The following is a 20,164-nucleotide window of genomic DNA, read 5'->3' as shown; positions in this document are numbered from 1 at the left end:
CTGAAGCGTTCAGATTCTTGGCCCCCCTTTTTAATGTTGTTTTCTTGTTTTGAGGGTTTCGAGGGTTCTTATATATTCCAGATACAAGCCCCTTATCACGTACGCAATGTGCAAATGTTTCCCCCGTCAACGGCTTGTCCTTTCAGTCTCTTAACCGTGCTTTGCAAAGAGCGGAGTTTCAGCTCAAATGAAGTCTGATTTATTAACCTATTCTCTCATAAATCGTGTTTTCAGAATTGCATGTAAGATTTGTATCTTTGCCTAAGCCAAAGTCACAAAGGCTCTTCCCCATTTTTCTTTATAAATTCTATAGATTTTGCTTTGACGTTTAGACCTAGGGTCCATTTTGAGTTAATTTTTGTATGTGGCACAAGGCAAGAATTGATGTTCCCTCTCTGCATGTAGGTATCCAACTGTTTCAGAACCATTGGCTGAAAAGACTACCTTCTCTCCACTGAATCACCTTTGGACCTTTGTCGAAATCAGTTTTTGGTAAATGTCTGGGTCTGTAGCTGGACTCACTCTTCTGTTCCATTGATGGATTAATTCAGAATTTAAATAATTACCTGTGGCTACTGTTACCGAATTGGACATCTCAGGTTCAGACTGTGAGCATCTCTGAAAGGATAATGGGTGTAGATCTCACTTTCTTCTGTCTTACACTCCAGAATAATGGTGATTTGAATCTTCTTACCCTGTGGTTGCTTCTGTTTTCCTCTATCAGTTTGTTATCAGGTCTTTCACGGCTGTGGGCCCCAGGAGATGAGAGAGCTCCAGGCTCTGGGGTCCCACATTCAAATCCTGACTTAGCAACTTTCTAGCTGTGTGACCATAGGCAACTTGCTTAACCTTTCCTTGGCTCAGTTTCTTTATCTATAAAATGGGTATCATAGGATCCCTATTTCATAGGCTTGTTTGAGCATTGAATGCACAGAAGTGCTTAGGATGAAGTGCATTAGGATTCCAGAGAAGCCAGTTGTTATTATTACTTCAAATGACACAAAACTAGCTGCAGAGGAGCGAGACACCCTACCCTGCCTAAACCCCTCTCCTCGTCTCTGGGACAGCTCTCTCGTGTTTCAACACTCCTGCTTCGGGGCATTTGGTGGCTGTGTGGGCACAGGGCGACATCTCCGCAACCCCATTATTACCAGCCGCATTTCGCAGATCAGAATTAGGCATTTAAGTATTTGTCCAAAGTTACAAGCTGCGGGGCGACAGGGTCAAAATCTAAATTCAGATTTTCAGGCTTCTAAAGTTTGTGCTTTTAATTTACTGTCACTGGACTTGAGGGGCCTTTTCCAAGTGTTTCCACCAAAAATTCTGACCACCTTTGCCAGAGTAAATGCACCTCCGCTTTCTAGTAGGTGTAAGTCTGACTTAAGAGGAAACTGGGCTTCAGATCCGCTGGGCCAATGCTATGTTCTCTTTGGGGTCAAGGACCCTCCAGGGCAGTTCCCTTCCTCTTTGCCACGTGTTTCAATAGAGCCAAAAATGTGTGCATTTTAATATTAACTCCAGAGAGGATGGGTAGCTATTCTGAAGCCTCAGGACATCGCATCAATTCCTCAGGAGGTGGGTGGGGTAGGAGGAACAGTCTGGAGACCCGCAGGAAAAGCCCCTCCATGGAGCTTCCCTTCCCTTCCATGGCCACGTGATGCTTTTCCATCCTGTGGGAAGCAGATGGGATTAATAGTCTGGGCTATTGTCTTTTGTTCCTCCAAGGCCCTGCCAAGGTCTGTGTGCGTTCCGGGAGGCATATCTGCCCTGAGCAGCCACAGGCGACACCTGTAGCCCTGCCCGAGGCCTGAATTAGAAACTGCTTACGTCTTTACTCTGCACATCTATAAATACCTGGGGGAGGAGCTCAGTCCTCTGTGTCCCGAGGAGACAGCACTGTCTGCCCACAATTTCTGTCCTCTGGGCAAGCAATAGTCCAGCCCCCTGAGAGTGCCTGGTTGTCCCCACAAGGGACTTGGAAACCCCCAGGGTCCACCCCCGTAGCCAGGCGAGCAGCACCGGCTCTGGGCTGAGGATGTGGCAGCCACTGGGGAATCCCCTTCTGGTCAGCTCTGAATGCACAAGGAAGAACCACTGGAGATGCCGGGTGCCGCATATTATGAGAATAAAGACAGGAAAAAAGAAGAGAGTAAAGGCACAGCTGAAACCATCTGGCTGGTTTCTGTCCCGGGGTGTGCCCACATTTACATTTCAGTATAATAGAAAGGACAAGACATTGAAATAATGAAAAGTCAAGGAGGAAATATTTGCAAAACACGTATCTGACGAAGGACTGGTATCCAAAATATACAAAGAGCTCTTGAAATTCAACAAGAAAAGCACAAATGACTCAATTTTTAAAAATCAGCAAAAGATACGAACAGACACCTCACCAGAAAGCTGCTCCACATCTTGTCATTAGGGAATTGCAAATTCACACGAGAATGGGATATACTACTACAGACTGACTAGAAAGACTAAAAGCCAAGATGACGACACCACAAAATGCTGTCGAGGACGTGGAGCCACAGGAACTCCTGCCCACGGCTGTGGGACCGCAAAGTGGTGCAGCCTCTTGGGAAAGCAGTTTGGCGATTTCTCGCAAAGCTAAGCATACTCTTAGCACGTGACCCAGTAACTGCATTCCTTGGTATTTACCCAAATAAGTTGAAAGTTATGCCCACGCAAAACCTGCATGTGGATGCTTAGCGCAACTTTGTTCGTCACTGCCCGAACCTGGAAACAACCCAGATGTCCTTCAGTAGCTGATGAATAAACGGTGGGGCATCCAGACAATGGAATATTACTCAGCAAAAAAAAAAGAAAAAAAAGAAAAGAAATTAAATGAGCTATAGGCCTTGAAAAGACATGGAAGAACCTTAAATGCATATTACTAAGTGGAAGAAGCCAGTCTGAAAAGGCCACATACCGTCCGATTCGAGTATGACGTTCCGGAAAAAGCAAAACTATGGAGACAGTAACTGAGCCGTGGTCGCCAGGGGCTGGGAGGGAGGAGGGCTGATAGGGGGAGCACCGAGGGAATTCATGGCAATGAAACTACTCGGAGTGACGCCACAGTGATGGCTCCACGTCACCATACATCTGTCAAACCCCACAGACCGTGCAACACAAACAGTGAATGTTAACACCAACTGTGGACTTTGGCAATAAAGTACCAATATTGGCTAATCAATTATAAGAAGAGAGATATAAAATGCATGTAAAGGGCAGTTGTGTAAAACAAAAATAGCTGACACAAACAAAAGAAAGAAGCACAGTCCAATCCAAAGAAGGGAGGTGTTCCTAATTGTGACAGGCCCAGAAATAGAAGGCGGGTTTTGAATAAAGACATTTTTATCTTTTTATTTATTTATTTATTTAATTCATCTTTATTGTTGAAGTATTACAGATGTCCCCTTTGTCCCATTGACCCTTGGCCACCAGCCTCCCCCCAGGCCTTTGGTTAAGAAGACATTTTTATTTTTATTTTTTTTATTTTTTAATATATCTTTATTGATTTCAGAGAGAAGACAGGAAAGGGCGAGAGAGAGATAGAAACATCAATGATGAGAGAGTCATTGATCGAGCCCGCAACCTGGGCATGTGCCCTGACCGGGAATCGAACTCCGATCGCCTGGATCCCAGGTCGATGCTCAGCCGCTGAGCCACGCCCGGCCGGGCAAGAAGACATTTTTAAAGGAAAGAGAACAGTGAATGCTGGACACCAGGTTTGAGAGAACTGACCCTCACACGGCCCACCGGGAGGACACTCCTGTCACCTTTGCTTACAGGTGAGGGACTGTGCTCAGAGGCCCCAGCTCAGGCGGCCGCTTTGGGGATCAAGCGTCTATGCTGACAACCACTCTATTACCCTGCTTTCAAAATATTAGCAACTAGGCTGAGGTTAAAGGCTGTCCAGGGACCTCTGAAAACAGAGTCGAACTGTAGTATCACTTCTTTGGTAGTAACCAGGTCCCTCTAAATTGCTGTCCTAGTGGCTTCAACGCTGACCTGAAAGGGACTTGGTGCTCCTGTGTTTAGTGAACCACCCTCTCCCCTCACACCCCATCTCTCCTCGACATCATAGTGACAGGCAAAGTCGGTCACTCACCTCTTCACGTGTATTTCTGTAAATCCAAATTAGTGCCATCCCGGGGAGGCGGGGAGGGAGGCAGTTTCCACTGGCCGGCTGCTCCTGCAAGTTCAGTGCTGTCCCACGTGCTCTGTGTTAAGACACCTCTGCTGGTGGCTGGGGCCTCTCTCCCGTCCCCAGCTTGTTTGACTGCTGGGAGTGACTAGTGACTTGTGGACAAGGTTTGGATCTCCTGGGATTTAACCGGAGAACCGTGTCCTGGATGCCTGGGACTCAGGGAAAGTGAAGGCTGGGGGGGGGCACTCCCTGGGGCCCTGGCCAGAGCCACTGTGGCCTGACTCCAACAGCAGACACGGCAGGCAGGGCTGTGGAGGTGACAGAACAGAGCTGGTTGGGTCAGTGATGGAAGCGGGGGGGGGGGGGGAAGGACACCCCACAGAGGCCACCCAGTGAGGGAGGGCAGCGGGGAAACCAGCACAAAATCTCTGCAGGACCTCAGACCTCCGCCCCGGAACCTAGGGTCCCGCTGTGTTAGAGAAACCCTTCGACAGTGCTATGCGATTGGCCACACCTCAAATGAGGGCTCACGACCTTGGGGACCCTCGGGAGTGCTGGGCTCCACTTGGTGCCCGGCATCCCAAAAGGAGGGGCCATGTGGTCACTTTCCTCCCCCGACCCCCTACAACCTGCCTGCGGCACCAGTTCCAATTCTACTCCACGTCCTTCTGTCCGCCTTCTCGGCGCTGATCCCTGTCCCCTGCACCCCTCTCCATGGCTCCTCTAGTCCCTGTCACGTTAAGTGACCGGATTGTCAAACTCCCCGGCCACGATCCCTTATCTCGCTGCACGTGGCACTAACGACCACTTCGTTCTTGAAATGGTCGTTTTCTTTTTGTCTTCGGGGCACATGCTCTGTCTTCCCCAGCATCTCGGGATTCTCACACTCAGCCTCCTTTGAGGGCTCTGCTTTGCCGCCCCCCCAAGGTCTGGTGGGTGGAGGGAGAGCAGAGGCATCTGTGTCCTAGTGAAGCCCTTCAGGCGATTCCGCGGCAGGTGCGCCGAGGCCCCGCTTGGAGATGAACCCTAGACCGCCAGGCATCACCCCGGCACCCAAGTTCAGCACGAGCAGGGCACCTCAGGCTTTTCTCTTTCAAACCTACTTCTACTGCCCTCTCCTGGGTCAAGGAAGGGTCTGCACTGCCCTGTTCCCCCCACCGCCCCCCCCCCAACCCAGCCTTGCTCCCAGCTGGACGCACCCCCTGCCGGTGCTTTTTCTGCACCGCCTCTCCCATGCAGCTCCCTTCCCCATCCCTCCCCTCTGCACTAAGGAATCTCTCACGCCTTCCTTTGAAAATCCTCCCCCAGTTCTCAGTCGGCAGCGCTCACCTGTCCTCACTGTGATCCCACTTGTCACCTTGTTGTGACAAGCTAGTGATGCCCCTCGCTGCCCCTCCCAAGGTGCTGCTTCACTGTGCCGAGACGACCCAGCACCCGCCAGGAGTGTGAAAATCCCCACACTCACGGTGTGAGGAGCTGAGACACGGGCAAGGGCATCTCCATTTGGATCCGGTTGACATATGTCAGGGGTCGGCCAGCTTTGCCACAGGGGACAGACAGTGACGATCAGGCTCTGAGGGCCACGGCCTCGTCGTAACTGCTCACCTTTGCGGTGCAGGAACTAACCAGCCCGAACCATGCACACACTTGCGGGAGTGGCCGGGCCCAGGGAACTTCATTGGTAGACACTGAAATTTGAATTCCACTTAATTTTCCCGTGTCATGAAAAATCATGCCTTTCTTTTTCAGCCATGTAAAGATGTAGGAACCATTCTTAGCTGCGGTAGTGGTTTGCTGGCCCTCAGAGCCCCTCTGCTGGCTACACCTCACCCGGTCCTTCAGCACAAGACTGTACGTGAGCTTCATGCTTTGACTGAAAGGCCCACAAACGACAACTTTACCAAAACAAGTAGAGAAGCGCCTAGAAACTATGACGGGGCTAAGGAGGGACACAGCTCCTGAGCTAGACTGGCTGGAACGCTGCCTTGGCTGCCACCTAGTGACCGGTCAGCCCAACGTGAGGTCTTCCCTCTCGGCCCGGCCCCAGGCGCCTGGAAAAAGCACGTGGGGACAGCTGGGGTCTGTGTCCCTGACCTCACCCAGTAAGGACTTCAAATCAGTTAAACCCAAAATAAGTGTAAAGAATTAGAAAACCTTGATGAATCATTTAAAGTGAGAAGCTTCCAGCCACAGAATTTTGAGATCACGGAGTTTGATTTCTACCATCCTTTCCCAGTCACACACTCGGCCTGTAGGTAAGGGGAGAGAGGACCAGGGGGACCGGGGGCTCCCGACGGCAGAGGGTGAGGCGGGCCTGCCCCAGGGTGCTGCCTGCCTGATGCCAGCGCGGGGCTTGTGCCGTCACATTCACATACCCGGGAGGCCCTGTGACATGGGCACAGAGCAGAAGCGGAGTGGCCCGGCGGTTAACAGCAGTGGGTTCCGATCCCAGCCCTGTCACTTGCTCTGTGTCCTTGGACACTTACATAACCTTTGTGCCTCAACTTCCCCAACTGTAAAACGGGGCACAGTCCCTACCTCTTAGGGCTGCTGTGAGGCAGAAAGGAGCCAATAGTGTCTGGGCTCTAAAGGGCATTCAGGCGTGGTTACCACTAAGAACTTACTGTGTCCCTGCTATGCGCTCGACATCAAGGGCTTTATGTATTTTGCCAAATCTAACCCGTCACTATTCTACAAAATGAATGTCATCCCCGCTCTGTAAGCAAGCCTGAGAAAGGTTCTGTGTACAGTGGGTGGGTGCCAAGAATAGAGCCATGACCGATGCCACCTCCTGTACAAGTCAGTCTGATGTCCACTGCACAACTGAGTTACCATGTTGCAAGCATGACCCACCCCTGCTACGCAAGCAAGAATGAGCACTGAGCAGGACTGCTAACCTGGCCGCATTCTCAGCATTCGTTTGGTGTGGGTGTGGCCATCGCTGTTCCTGCTTGAAGACAAAGGCCATCTTTCTTGGCCTTTGGAGTGTATTTGATCGAATAGTGGTGGCTGGTGGAGGGGCAATCTTTAGGCAGATGTCAGAGCTTTAAAAATATCAGCAGTTATGTGTCTTTTCTACTTGCCCTACTACTTTATGCTTTAATTTCTTAAGTTTTAAAACTGATATTCACTTAAGGCTCAGTTTGTCAAGATGCCCGGGGATCATAAAAACCTGTGCAGAGCGAAACTCGGTGTTCCAGCGGGGGCATGTATGTGTGCGTGTCTATAACCGTGAACTTAGATCTGAGACCGGCACACGCTTAATGCCTGGTTCCAAGAGCCCCGAGGTTCCCATCTCTGGAAATGTTCCTTCCTCCCACCTCTTCAAATCCTTCAACGAAGACACAGAAAAGAGACATTCTGACCAACTAGGACCCGGCCCAGTCCCATCTCAGGAATCCAGGGGCCCCATGGTTAAGACCATGGATCCCTATCGCTCTATAGGGTTTTTAAAGGTCATGCCCTTGGTTCTGCTGAGAAGCACCTGGGGGCAGGAAGCAGTGTGGGAGGTAAGCATTAGTCTGAAGTTGGGGCCTGGCCTCCATCATTGGTGTGTCTGTGGCACTTCACCCCCCTGTACCCCAAGTTCCTATTCTGAACAATAGGGAGGAGAAAGATCCCACGCTGACCAGTGACCCCAGAGAAAAAGTGCAAAGTACCATCGATGCATTTAAGATGTTTGTAACAAACTTGGATTGCAATGGCCCAGGGAGGGGACTGCTCAGGTTACTTTCACGGTCATCTGCCTGCACTCTCGAAGGTGTTGGGCACAGGCTTAGAATCTCAAATGTTTTCTGTCTTATGTTCAATTTTCTCTAGATTAGGTCAGCGGGAAGTAGCATCTGCCTGCGTGCACTGTCATCCTCCACGCGGTGGCACTGCCTCCCAATTAGCAATTTCCTTTGGTGAGAGGCTGGCTGAGACCTTTCACTGCGAATGAGCTGCAAGAAGAAAAACTGCAGGAAGAAAAAGAAACACAAGGAAGAATCCATAGCCCTCCCCCCCCCCCGCCCTCCCCCTACTCCCAGATATGAATAGCAAAACAGGATCTCTGGATTAAGGGTGCCAGTGACTGAGGCTCAAAGTCGCTGACGAGGAGTCGTCACTGCTGGGGGGGGGGGGCTCTGATGCACCTGCTGTGACAAGCCTCTTCCCAGAGCAGGAAAGAGGAAGCCTTTTAAAGCCTCTGTGCTTCCGAGGTGGACAGACAGACATTTGCACAGAGTTCAGACAATGTGTCCAGAGGGCTCACATTTTTCAAGAGGGCACATGTGAGATTGGCCTTAGGAATCAGTGTGCTGGAGAGGACGGTGCTGGCCCCTGCACACGGTCGTGGGAGGGTCTAGGGTGGTGCAGAAGAAAACACGCCCTGTGCCTGAGCTCACACCTGCCTCTCCACCCTTGGACCCCAGAGCCTTTCATCCTCCTAATAGCTGCCCCCCTCCATTTCACTCCCCAGAGAAGGAAGGTCCAGAGCGCAGTGACCATGTTGGAAGCCGGGGCACCCCTTCCGTGACTTCCTCTCCCTCCTCGGCTCCTTTCTCTAAAAATAAATGGGTCCTTTTGGAGGGTGAGCAGGGTGGAGGAAGTGTTTTTTCTTATTGAGATAAAATGATAGGAGGTTACAGGGTTGGGCTATCATCTCAGCGTGCCTCCATCTGGTTTCATCGCCTTAACCTTGGAATGGTCTTATGATCAGTATGAGTAAGTGAAAAAGAGGTGTCTTCCACTCAGATGGATGATGCTCATAAATACTAGATGCTACCTGTTAAAAAAAAAAAAAAAGATTATTTTATACATGGTGCTTTAATGTTTTCAGAACCATCTCAGAAAATGTTGATTTTTAGCACTTACATAAAAAATTAAATGTGGGTTTGCCTTGTAATAAACTTATTCTATTTGTATGAAAAAATCAGGACTGTGGGACTGAGCCCGTGTGTGTATATACGTATACATATACATATAAACATATATATATATCCATACACACACACATATATGGTATCCTCAAAAATGTATATACACTTTGAACAATTATAAAGGCAGTGTTTATTAAAATACATTTCATTTTCAAAACTGAGCTATCAGCTGTTGAAGTGTGTATACAAAAAAGTAGATATGTATGTATATATATCCCATGGTTGCCATTAATCGGGAAGCTCTCCAACTAGACTTCATTTTTGAGGACCAGGGATATGCTGTGTCTTTTTCAGTGGCGAGCGTGGAAACAGCCTTAATATAATGAAGAACTGTTTGCGAGGCTCCTCACCGCCACCGCTCTCAGGCCTCACCCTCTTCCACATGCTGTCTCTAAACCAGTCACAATCCTGCTCATCAAAACTGAATTCAGCTACCGTTTGAGTGCCTTCCTGGTGCTTTTTCATGCAGTAGGTTGGACCTCTTCCCGTTTTTCATTTCACCTTTGTCGCCATAACTTAAAATGAACAATCACGTTCTCTGTCTGTGGACAATGAAGCGCAGAGGCCAGTTTCCTTCCACTCGTCGCTGCTTCCCCCTTCCCTTCCCACTGCCTCACCCTAACAAGTCCCTGAACTTCTAGGCTTTCTTTAAGCTCAGCCACCTAATGGTTTCCTCAAAAACTACGGGTCAACATGTTTTTTCCTCTATTTAAAACTTGGTCACTTCTCATTTTTCATTCAGTCAGCTCCAAAATCTCCAGGCCAGGTCTGTTCTGTTGAACCACAAATCTCCTCACTCTTTCAAAATGTTCCCTTGACTACAACTGCCCTTGTCTCCCCCTCCCCCCTCCCACCAACACAACTCTGCCACTCCTAGTCTGTCTTTCTTTACACACACTTCCTCCCCAGAGTGCAGTCCCTTCCCCAGCACCGGGCCCCCCCAAAACTTGCCTGTACTGTCGCTCTGCACACTCACCTGCTCCACAGAGCCTGACACAAATGTGTCCAGGTCGTGCTGTGTCCCCCCTTCCAACCTTCCAGGCACTGTCACCACCATCATTTCAGGAGGGTGTCCGGAGATGGGCTGAGGGACCTGCATGCCGCTGGTGTGAGTGCAAACCTCTTGGGAAGCGGCACAGCACATCTTGGGGTGTTTATATTTATAGTCCCACCACCTCATGCAATAGAATAGTGTAACGTTAGTAAAAAATGGCTGAACCTCAGGAACGCAACATCAGGACTATAAAATCGGGTGAGTTGAGACAGTCACAGATGACCAGGTCCAGGACACCCCTTCTGTAAAATCCGTGTATTTAAGGGAGAATACGAAATGTGAGAGTAAAATTTGGGGTAGTGGTCACCCTGTGCGGTGGGGAAGGAGGGGAAGGGGTGGGAAAGGACACAGGCAGTGACACTGGAGACCTGCATGCTAATCTAGAGGTGGCTGGTAAGTTACGGAGGCTACGCGTGGGTGCACACTTGCTGGCTAAAGGGAAAAGGTGGTGCACTTAAGCCGTCAAACCCCACCCACTAGGGACAGAGGGGAATTGCGTTAGATGTCTCCAATCACACCTGCCCTGAGAGCTGGAGCCCTTCTGAGTGATTGCGCAGAATGTTGCGGGACAACCTGAGGGGCCTGGGCAGAGTGACATTAGTCATGCCATTGCAAGAGGACACGACTGATGTAGGAATCCTTGGAAAGCGCCTCCCCATAATCTCTTATAAATTGATTGTAGAAGACACGAGCAATGAAATAAAGATATTCAGCATTGTACTGAGAGAATTTCCAGGAAAACAAAATCATATTGATGAATCTGAGAAAGCAAATGAAGTCCTCTACACTTTCGGTGAGAAACGCCTAAACCAGAAACATAGCTCCAGGGTGACAAGGACTCTGTCCAGGCACCACAGCAGCACACGGTGCATGTTCGCAAGCACAGAAATGGTCTCTGCTCTGAGTGGTCACACAGGCAACTATATAGTCAGGTTGCTTGGGGAAAACTAAAGAATTTCCGGGTGGTAAATAACAGGGGTTCACAAGCCCACACTGCAGGGATATAGTGGGTTGATTCTTTAAAAAGAAAAATTGTTTTTTTCTTATGATTATGATGTTCTCTCAGCTTTCACTTTTACAAAATTTGTAATAAAGGACAATTCTTAAGCTGTTTTTCATTTTTTTATTGCTGTTAATTCAAGGAAAAAAGGTTGCATAAAATCCAATCTGTTCTAGAAATATAAGTGGCCTTTCCAGTACATAACATTTCAAATATCAAAGTATATGGTAAACATACAAGTAAGGAGAAGGCAGCACACCTCCTATGTACAGTACAGTATTTTAAATCATAAAATAAGCTCCATAAGTACAACTGGTGAGTGATTCACAACGCGGTCAGTACGTGGCTTATCAAAACTCTCACTTGAACTCAACTGCAGCTTAACAATTAATTTATAATGTGGTCCAAAAATACCCAGATCAAATAAAATATAATTAATCAAAATAATTGCCTTTGCTCAAACTTTTTTTCTTTTTAAATTAAAGCTTTCATCTACCCCTTCACACCCGCCCCTCCCCCTTTAATCCCCACCCCTGAAAGTTTCAAAATGTACATTGGTGCTATAAATAGAAATGCTACCTAGGAAGCATTGGATGAAGCTTCTTTTTCTTCAAGTTTTTTCTCTTGTCTAGCAATCTGTTGGGCTTCTGAACCCAGACCGAACATCGCGGTTTCTTGCTGCACACCAACATTGCTGCACAGAACAAAAACCCTTCGTTTCTGCTCTGTCCCGAGGGACAGGAACAGACCCAGGCCCCACCCCTTGCCCGTGACCAGCAGTGGCAGGTGCTCCTTGCTGTTGAATGCAGCAGCCCACAAACACACCCAATCTTCCAGATAACCTCAGTGCACTTTAGGAAATCAAAAATTACCTGGAAGCAATTTAGTACATAGATTGGCTTTAAAAAAACCTTTTTTTTTTTTTAAACAGCAGCATTAAACTTAGTGACATGACACTGACATGATTAATACCGTCTTAACACACTCGGAATTCAGTCTTTCACATTATAATCGAGCACAGTGGTAAACTGGTATAAAAGTGACTTTGCTATGAGAGGTTAGGGAACAAAGACCTGACTTTTGCAGAAATCTAGAGTTCTGTTCAGACTGCGATAAACCACACACATTTCAACACAACGTAACACTGTAACAGTTGGTGCAGGAAAAAAGAGATCTTCGCTCAGGTAGTGTCTCCGCAGGACACATGGTAGACTACAAGTAAGACAGCCTGTCGACTGCCATTGCCAACACAAACACAGAAAACAGCATTCACACTAGTTTGTTCACTTTATGTCTCTGAGCAACAGGCTACAAAAGTATGATGAAGTAAAAAAAGTTGTTTGTTTATAAGAAAAAGCTCTCTGTCCACTTCATATATCATATTTTTTCAGTTTCATATGGTTTTACTTCTTCCACTTATTTTAAGTTTTATTTGGACAACAAGCGCTGCATATATTTACGTGATGCTGTTTATTACAAATATACACCCTACTTGGGGAATTTGATTTCTCCCTTATGAGGAAGGTGAAACAGTTTAACTCTCAATTTATGTGCTGAGCAGTTTACAGAAGTGTGGACTAACGCACCAGCCGCCCCCTGCAGCGGGCCCCGGGAAAGTGGGAGGGCGGTGGGGAGAAAGTGTACTTTAGGATGAAAGTGAGAAAAGCTGGGGAAGAAGCAAAATATCTTTTTTTTCAAAACCATACAACTGTCACCAGTGTTGTAAAAAAAAAAAAAAAAAAGGTCAAATACACAGTTTTAAAGATTCAGTAAACATTGCACACAGCAAAGATTCAGTGTAAAAAAAAACCACCACGCATCCATTTTCCTGTTGATAGTTTGTTTGGATGTTTAAATTACATGTATCATACAGATAAGCCTGTTGTTGAACTAGGAGACCAGAGGCTCAAAAGCAATGCATTCTTTTTTGTTTTGGACATCAGTACAGAAGAAATGAAAAACCCAACTGCATAGACATCTCAGAAATGTATAGACAAAGAAACACGAACAAAATACCTTTCCTTTCCTCCCCTCCACACCCCACCATGACTCCCCACACTTCAGTGTATTAGGTAGGCAAGCTTTACTCGGTTCAGTCTGCAGAGTCCAACGTATCATTAGAAGGGGGGAGGGGAGGTGCGTATCTCAGTCTGTAAGTGCCTAAAACGGGAAAGAGAACTGCTAAGTCACTGCTCACAAAGCAACGCATCACAAACTACTATAAGATATCAAATGGGCATGCTCAGCAGAAGGCACCTTCTTCCGCACTACCTCCATTCCAAAACGGTAAATAAAATTACTTTCTAAAAGTAATATGGAGTTTGTGCTCTAAGTTCAACCTAAAGCTATCAAACTCCAGCTTCCTTTAACAATGCCAAGTACATACTCCCAATTCAAGACTACTTCTGGGTGATATTTGGCGCAATGACAAAAGCCAAATGCAAGTGAAAGGTAACGATTTGAGGTGCATGTGGAATTTGGTATCTTACACTTATTTAAGAACATTTTCTTGTATTTTTGGTGGTGATAATATTCAATTTAGTTCAAATTCCCTTACTCCCAAAATAGTGCTTAAAATATTTTGTTCCTTAAAATTCAGTAGCATTTTATTTCAAATATTTGCTGGGCAGGAAAAGAGCATGGGCAATACACTGAGGCCAGCTGGTTATGCAGAGATATACTAAATAGTAACTAAAAATCTTACATGGCAGATGACTATATTACTTCCTAGTTCAATATTTTAAAATTTTGCTTACTTTATGAAAGACGATTGTAGCTTTAAAAAAAAGTGCTGCAAACCAGAGATTTGACATTCTGTAATGCCAATTCCCATTATATTCCTTTAAAAGTGCCTTTTTGGTTTCTTCCTGGCTTGGAAATTGAACTCCTCTAAACTTTCCTGGTGCTGTGTGACCTGGGTCTACACTAGGCTCTGCTGTCTGCGCTTTACAATTCGTCATATCCATAAACAAACACACGACTTTCAACAGAATCCCCACGGCCAGCAAGGCGGGGAGACATGGGCACCCTAAAAGCAAGTCCTCTGGGAGCTCTCATGATTACCTTGTTGACTGGCCTCCATGGATGACTGCTTACACTCCTGTGCAAAGTGTCCGCTTACACCACAGTTGTAACATGAAACACTCCCATTCTTCTTAGGCCCCGAACCGCTTGTGTTGGCAACTACACTGGGTGCTGCATAGACAGGGTAGTATCTCCCAAATCCTGCCACCTGCTGCAGGCCATAGCTGGCTTGGCTCCCCATGACCGGGTCGTGTACCAGTCCATTTGCATATGGAGTCGGAGGCAGAAAGAAAGGGAGTTGGTTTCCATTGCTCTGATGTGCTTGGCTGAGGTAGCTGCCATTGCAGAGGGATGGCAGAGGGAAGAAAGGGAGTCGGTACACAGGTCCGGGCATTGGGTTAGGATAATAGTAACTATTTAGCTGGAGGTTTCCATTGGTCCCACAGCTGCACCTTCGCCCACAAGAACCACATGGACCTGAGCCCACCTGCTGTGGCGGCAACACTGTCCCATTAGTGTTCGTGTTTCCTGCAGCACTGATATAAGAGTTGCTGTCGCTCTGTGCAGTACTGTGTGTCAGAGCAGGGCTCGGGCTGGGAGCGGGGCCTGGGGTGTGGGTAGGAACCGCAGGAGGGACTGTAGCCTGGGCCTGACTCAGGCCGGCCCCCGCGGCCTGGGTGGATGTCGCCGCTGTGCTGAGCACACTGGAATTCTGGCTGGGCAGCACACCGGCAGCGAGGGGAGAGCCTGGTAAGGTATAGGGCGCTGGTGGCTGTGGGGCTGAGAGGCCAGCTGCTGAAAGAACTACCTTCACATTGGTAGGCTGAGGGACTGTCCCTGTGTTTCCCTCAATTTGAGGCACCATTTGATTGAGTCCTACCACTTGGGATGCAGATTTGGTGATGGGGTCCGTGGCAGCACCAGCAGATCCTGGGAAACTGCCTGGGTTGTGGACAGGAATGAAGGCTGTGTTTGGTGATCCGATGCTCAGACTCCCAGCTGGCTGCTGCGGGACGTTCAGTGTGCAGCTCTCTGAAGACCCCTGTGGTGGGGGCAGCTTTAGCCTCTGAATCGTTAGGTGCAAAGCAGGAGTACCGCTATGGGGAAGGAACGCTGATGGAAGAGGCAAAGAGGAAGCCAGCAGTTCCAGGTGTTTTTCTGATTCCCCAGCAGAAGCCGCCGGCCCTAGTATCCCAACAGGAGTTGCACTGCTAGACTCCCTTATGGCAGAAATAGCAACAGGACCTGGAACAAGCATGCCTATTGTTTTGCCGTCAGCAGATTTGGAGGGAGGAACCACCACTTCAGACTTCTGGGCACCGTGGTGCATGACACAGTGTAAAGTTGGCATAAAAGAAATATGCTGATACTTGGGCGAGTGTAAGGGATCATCTAAAAGGCTTCCGCTGTCGTTTCCTAAGGAAGCCATTTCTACAGGTGGCTGGACAGTGACAGTCTGGTTGACAGAGCCATAACTTGTGAACCTGGTTGCAGATGGATTCCCAGAGTCGTCGGAATTGCTGTCTGTGTCTGAGGGAAACAAATATAAATACATGTTAACACAAATGTTAGCTCCAGTCTCTCCTGCTGGAAACAAGTTTTCAAACTACTCAAAATGAGCTCTGAAATTTGGAACTGGAGGAAATGTGTCCCTTCAGCTTCCTACCTACCAAGCTGGCCCTCTTTTAATTTTTGGATTTCTAGATTTTATTTAAAAAAATAAGGAGATTCTGGAAAAGGCAAAACTATGAGACAACAAAAAGATCAGTGGTTGCTAGGGGTGTAAAATGGGGGAGAGATGACTAGGAGGAGCACAGGGATTATTAGGCAGCAAAAACACTCTGTGATATTATATTACAATATTATCATTATGATAGACCATGTCATTAATCATTTGTCCAAAGCCATTGAAAGTATGCCACCAAGGGGGAACTTTCAGCCCTGGTGGGTGTAGCACCGAAAGGTGGAAGGGTCGTGAGCTCGACTTGGGTCATCAAGGGCACGAGCCTGGATTCCAGGTTTGATCCCTAGCCTGGTCAGGGCACACACGGGAGGCAACCAATCGATGTCTCTGTCTCTGTCTCTCTCCCCCCCCCCTTCCCTCCCTCCCTCGCTCTCTAAAATTCAATGGAAAAAATATCCTCAGGTGAGGATTAATAACAACAACAGAAAGAGTGAACTCTCAGGTAAACTAAGGACTTTGGGTGATAATAATGCATCAGTGTAGGTTCATCCTTGGTAAAAATAAACAAATCAGTGAATGCACTATTCTAGTGAGTTATTTTGAAAATGGGGGAGGTCATACATGTGTGGGAGGAAAAGGGGTAACAAAGGAAATCTCTGTACTTTCATTTTTATGGTAAACCTAAAACTGCTCTAAAAAAAATAAAGTCTTTAATTTAAAAAAATCAATGGAGAGAGAATAAAAGGTTAATTAGAGACTGAATGAAGCACAGTATAAAATACAGAGATTTATTTAATATGACCTTATTACTGAAAAAAGGATCAAGTATTTTTAATTTTAATCAATTTTAGGCAATTCACCTGATTTATATTCTGTGCTGTCAAACCCAAGGTCTTCCTATTTGTCTCACATAAATTATATAATTTAAAAGAGCTCAATTAAGACTGTACTTAACTCAAATATCTAGAGGTAGGGAATGGGAGTTTTTTCAGAATGCAATAAATATTCTGACTTTTAACTATTTCAGTGGGGGAACAAACATTTACATCTTCTGTCACAATCATAAAACAAATGTGCTGGCACAGAGGAAGCAGGGCAGGTACGAGAGCACTGTTGTCTCCCAAAGCAAAATGAGAGAGGCGGAGACAAAATTAAACTTCGTTTGTTTTTATTACTGCAGCATTCTTATGCTTGTAAACAGACTTCAATCCAGACTTCCCCTGGATTTCCTGACTTTTGGTATAAAGGGGGAAAAGATGAAACCTAATTCACAATGTTTAAATATGATAAACCCAGGCACTGCAATAATATGTACAGAGACCATGCAATTAGCATCTCTCTGCTCATATATAAGCAGAATTGCAATACTTAAAGGTTTATATTTATTAAGATAAAAACTAGTTATAGTTAGCTAAGATGTTAAAATTTTTTAAAAGCAGGAAACTAGAAACAAATCATACAAGTCTTCCTGGAAAAAGGTTAAAGAGAACTTACTCAGTGACAGAACATCATGGTATTATTAATTTAACTATTATAATTTACATCAGAGGGAAGAGGTTCAATTTATAAGTAAATAGTTCTAGCATAAACTCCCCTTAATAACTGAGGTGGTTATTGCTAAATTTTACAAAACAAAAAGTACCCAAAAAGTAATCACTTATTTAAGGCATTATATCTAAATCTGTACCATCATTATGAGTACAGAGTTAAAGATAAACACTGAAATCCACAAAAACGCTGCAACGTTTTTCAGACGGCCAATTAAATTTTTATATAAACTGGGCTTTGTTTAAATTTTTTTTCAGATTATAAGAGGAAGTTTATTTTGAAAGTTACAGAGGTAGTAGAAGTGAGCCAGCTGGACTGCGTAGGCCCAGAAAACAAGTTACAGAAACAAGGGAAGGGCCCTTGGAGCACAGGAGAGTTACAGGCAAAGGTAAGGAGCCTGGGGTGAGGAGGGGGGTGGAAAGGCGCCAGAGAGGGAGGGTGCACCTAAATCTCCTTAAGTTGCAGCAAACAGCCCCATGATTTTAAATGGTCCCAAATGATTTTCTAGGCATTGTAAGGACTCATCTAGCTATTTAGAGGTAGGCCTCCTCCTTTTTTGTGTGTTGACTTTGAAAGAGTATAAAGTCTCAAAACAATACCCCATTAGGAACAATAAGGCAACAACAAAGTCCCATGCTTTTCAAAGCAACCTTTTCATGCACTTAAAATTAAAGCTTTTTTTACAAAATATCACAGTGGATATTCACCACCTGCTGGTTTTAGAGAGTCCTAAATGAGTTTTCATTTAGAGAAGGCTCATTTAGTCACTGATAACAGCCTATCCAAAAAAGGGCAAGTTCCTCTACACTGGCCCACCAGCTCACCCTACAGATGACAGCGTGAAGTAACCCAAGAGTACAGGTGTACTCTGCAGACTAGAAATGCGGTATTGCCGCAGGCTGGTAAAACTGGGGGAGTAGAGTCACTGCATGTGACTCAAAAATAACTGCAAAGAGTGGCTTTAATTGTATGTGATATAGCAGAGCAATTGTCACTGTTTCTGAGATATGACCAAATACCGTAACACAGAAACTAGGGTCTCAGAGAGCTGTGAACTGCCCAAGGGACGCCACACGTGGCTGAAACACTATGGTCTAAGGATCTCTATAGATCTTCAGGTGGTCCAAGATAAATCATCTATTACTTCCCACCAGCATAGTTCACCTTATAACCAAGATGTCACCAATCAGATGTCAATCAGATGTCGAAAATGATATCCTCATTCAACTTACACATTTTTGACATCTCACTTCTGGAATAGCAAAGTAAGGACTTCTGATACTTCACTCCTTAAAAGCAACAAGAATCCTGGCAAAAACTGTCAAAGTCAAATTTTTCAGAACTCTGGAGGTTAACTAACGACTTGCAGTAGCCTGAGGAGTGTTTATTCAAGAAAAACAGCTAAATCTCAGGAATTCCATGTACTGTGGCATTACCTTGCCTAATTCTATCTCACTTTCTCCAGCCCTGAAGTAGCCCTATAAACTAACAGTCTTGCAACTACAGTAGCTATGAAAACCAGCAGCCTAGCAACCACTAGAAGAAGCATGGGTTTGGAGCTCTCTAAAAGCCATTCCCAAAAAACTGTCACTATTTGACTGTGTGGTAGCTTCAATTCACTCTATATTAAAAGCCTTTTACCCATAGGGCACTGGTCACAATCAATCAGCATCAACTGTGTAACAACTTGGCTGCCTGAGGCAGCATTACCAGTTAGGGCTAACAAAAGGCTGACCAAAAAACTTAAAAGGAAACACTGGAGAATGAGATGTCCACAGGGAGCTTTGAAAAGCTTTGGATATATTCTTGGGACTCTAGAAGACCATGCCACACTCATTGTCTAGGGCCGTATGCGTGCCCAGGAAAGACCAAAGAAGTCCCTAAACTCTCATTTCTGGCCAAATGTGAGCATCTGTTTAAGGAGGAATTGAAGATATAATACATACAAAACACAAGTACCAAAAGATGTAAATCCTAACATCAATTACGACAGTAAATTTAAATAGATTAAACACTCCAATCAAATGACAGAGATGGGCAGAATGGCTAAAAAACCATAACCCAACTGAATGCTATCTATAAGAAATACACTTGAGATTCAAAGACACAAATAGGTTTAAAAGTAAAAGAACAGAAAAAGAGGTACCCTGTAAATAATACCCAAAAGAGAATTAAAGTGGCTATATCGCTTTCAGATAAAAATTAAGACAAAAATTGTTACTGGAGACAAAGGAGAATATTTTATAATGATAAAAGTGTAAATCCATCAGGAAGACAAAAATTATAAATATATGTGCATCTAACAGCATATAAATTTTCAATCTTTCTACACTAACTCTACATTTTGTTATGACTGTCTTCTATTTAATTTCATATGCAGTGAAATGTTTAAAAAAAATCAACATTGCCAAGACCTGCTAAGTCAATGGTCTATACACTCTTTATATCAATTAAATTAAAAATCAATGACATTTATGAGAACATAAAAATACTTATGTTTGACTGGTTTTAAGAGACAACACGTATTTCCCTCCACTACCCCCATGTTCACTCCAAAGAGCAAACCTCTGTCTTTTTCTTCTTCACTTTCAAAACTCTCTCTTCCATCATGTCGTGGGCTAGAGGGAGAACTGTAACTCTCTGAAGATGTTTCTCCACATGTGTCATGTCCAGATCCAATGTCCAAATTCGCATCTAAAAATAATAATTCTATTTTAAAAAATCATGTTAAGTAGTTAAGTTAAATTCTGAATTGAACCAGTAGAAATTAGTTACACCTGTGGTT

General features: G+C 45.6%; 1 protein-coding gene across 2 annotated transcripts in view; it reads right to left on the bottom strand.

The window, feature by feature from the left end:
- Window positions 1–11,232: 11,232 nt before the first annotated feature.
- Window positions 11,233–20,164, bottom strand: part of ZCCHC2 (zinc finger CCHC-type containing 2) — a 50,689-nt gene continuing 41,757 nt past the window's right edge. Inside the window, exons 12-14 of one of the 2 annotated variants that reach the window (XM_016223529.2) lie at window positions 19,945–20,073; window positions 14,187–15,677; window positions 11,233–13,283 (exon numbers count right to left, since the gene is read on the bottom strand). In XM_016223529.2, coding sequence (XP_016079015.2) covers window positions 13,216–13,283; window positions 14,187–15,677; window positions 19,945–20,073 — 1,688 coding nt within the window. In that variant the 3' untranslated portion in view covers window positions 11,233–13,215. The remainder of the gene's footprint in view (window positions 13,284–14,186; window positions 15,678–19,944; window positions 20,074–20,164) is intronic. The other variant, XM_016223530.2, reaches the window with a different exon arrangement.

Source organism: Miniopterus natalensis, chromosome 7 (genome assembly GCF_054644295.1).
Source record: "Miniopterus natalensis isolate mMinNat1 chromosome 7, mMinNat1.hap1, whole genome shotgun sequence".
Lineage (NCBI taxonomy): Eukaryota > Metazoa > Chordata > Mammalia > Chiroptera > Miniopteridae > Miniopterus > Miniopterus natalensis.
This window is presented reverse-complemented; position numbering and strand designations above follow the sequence as displayed.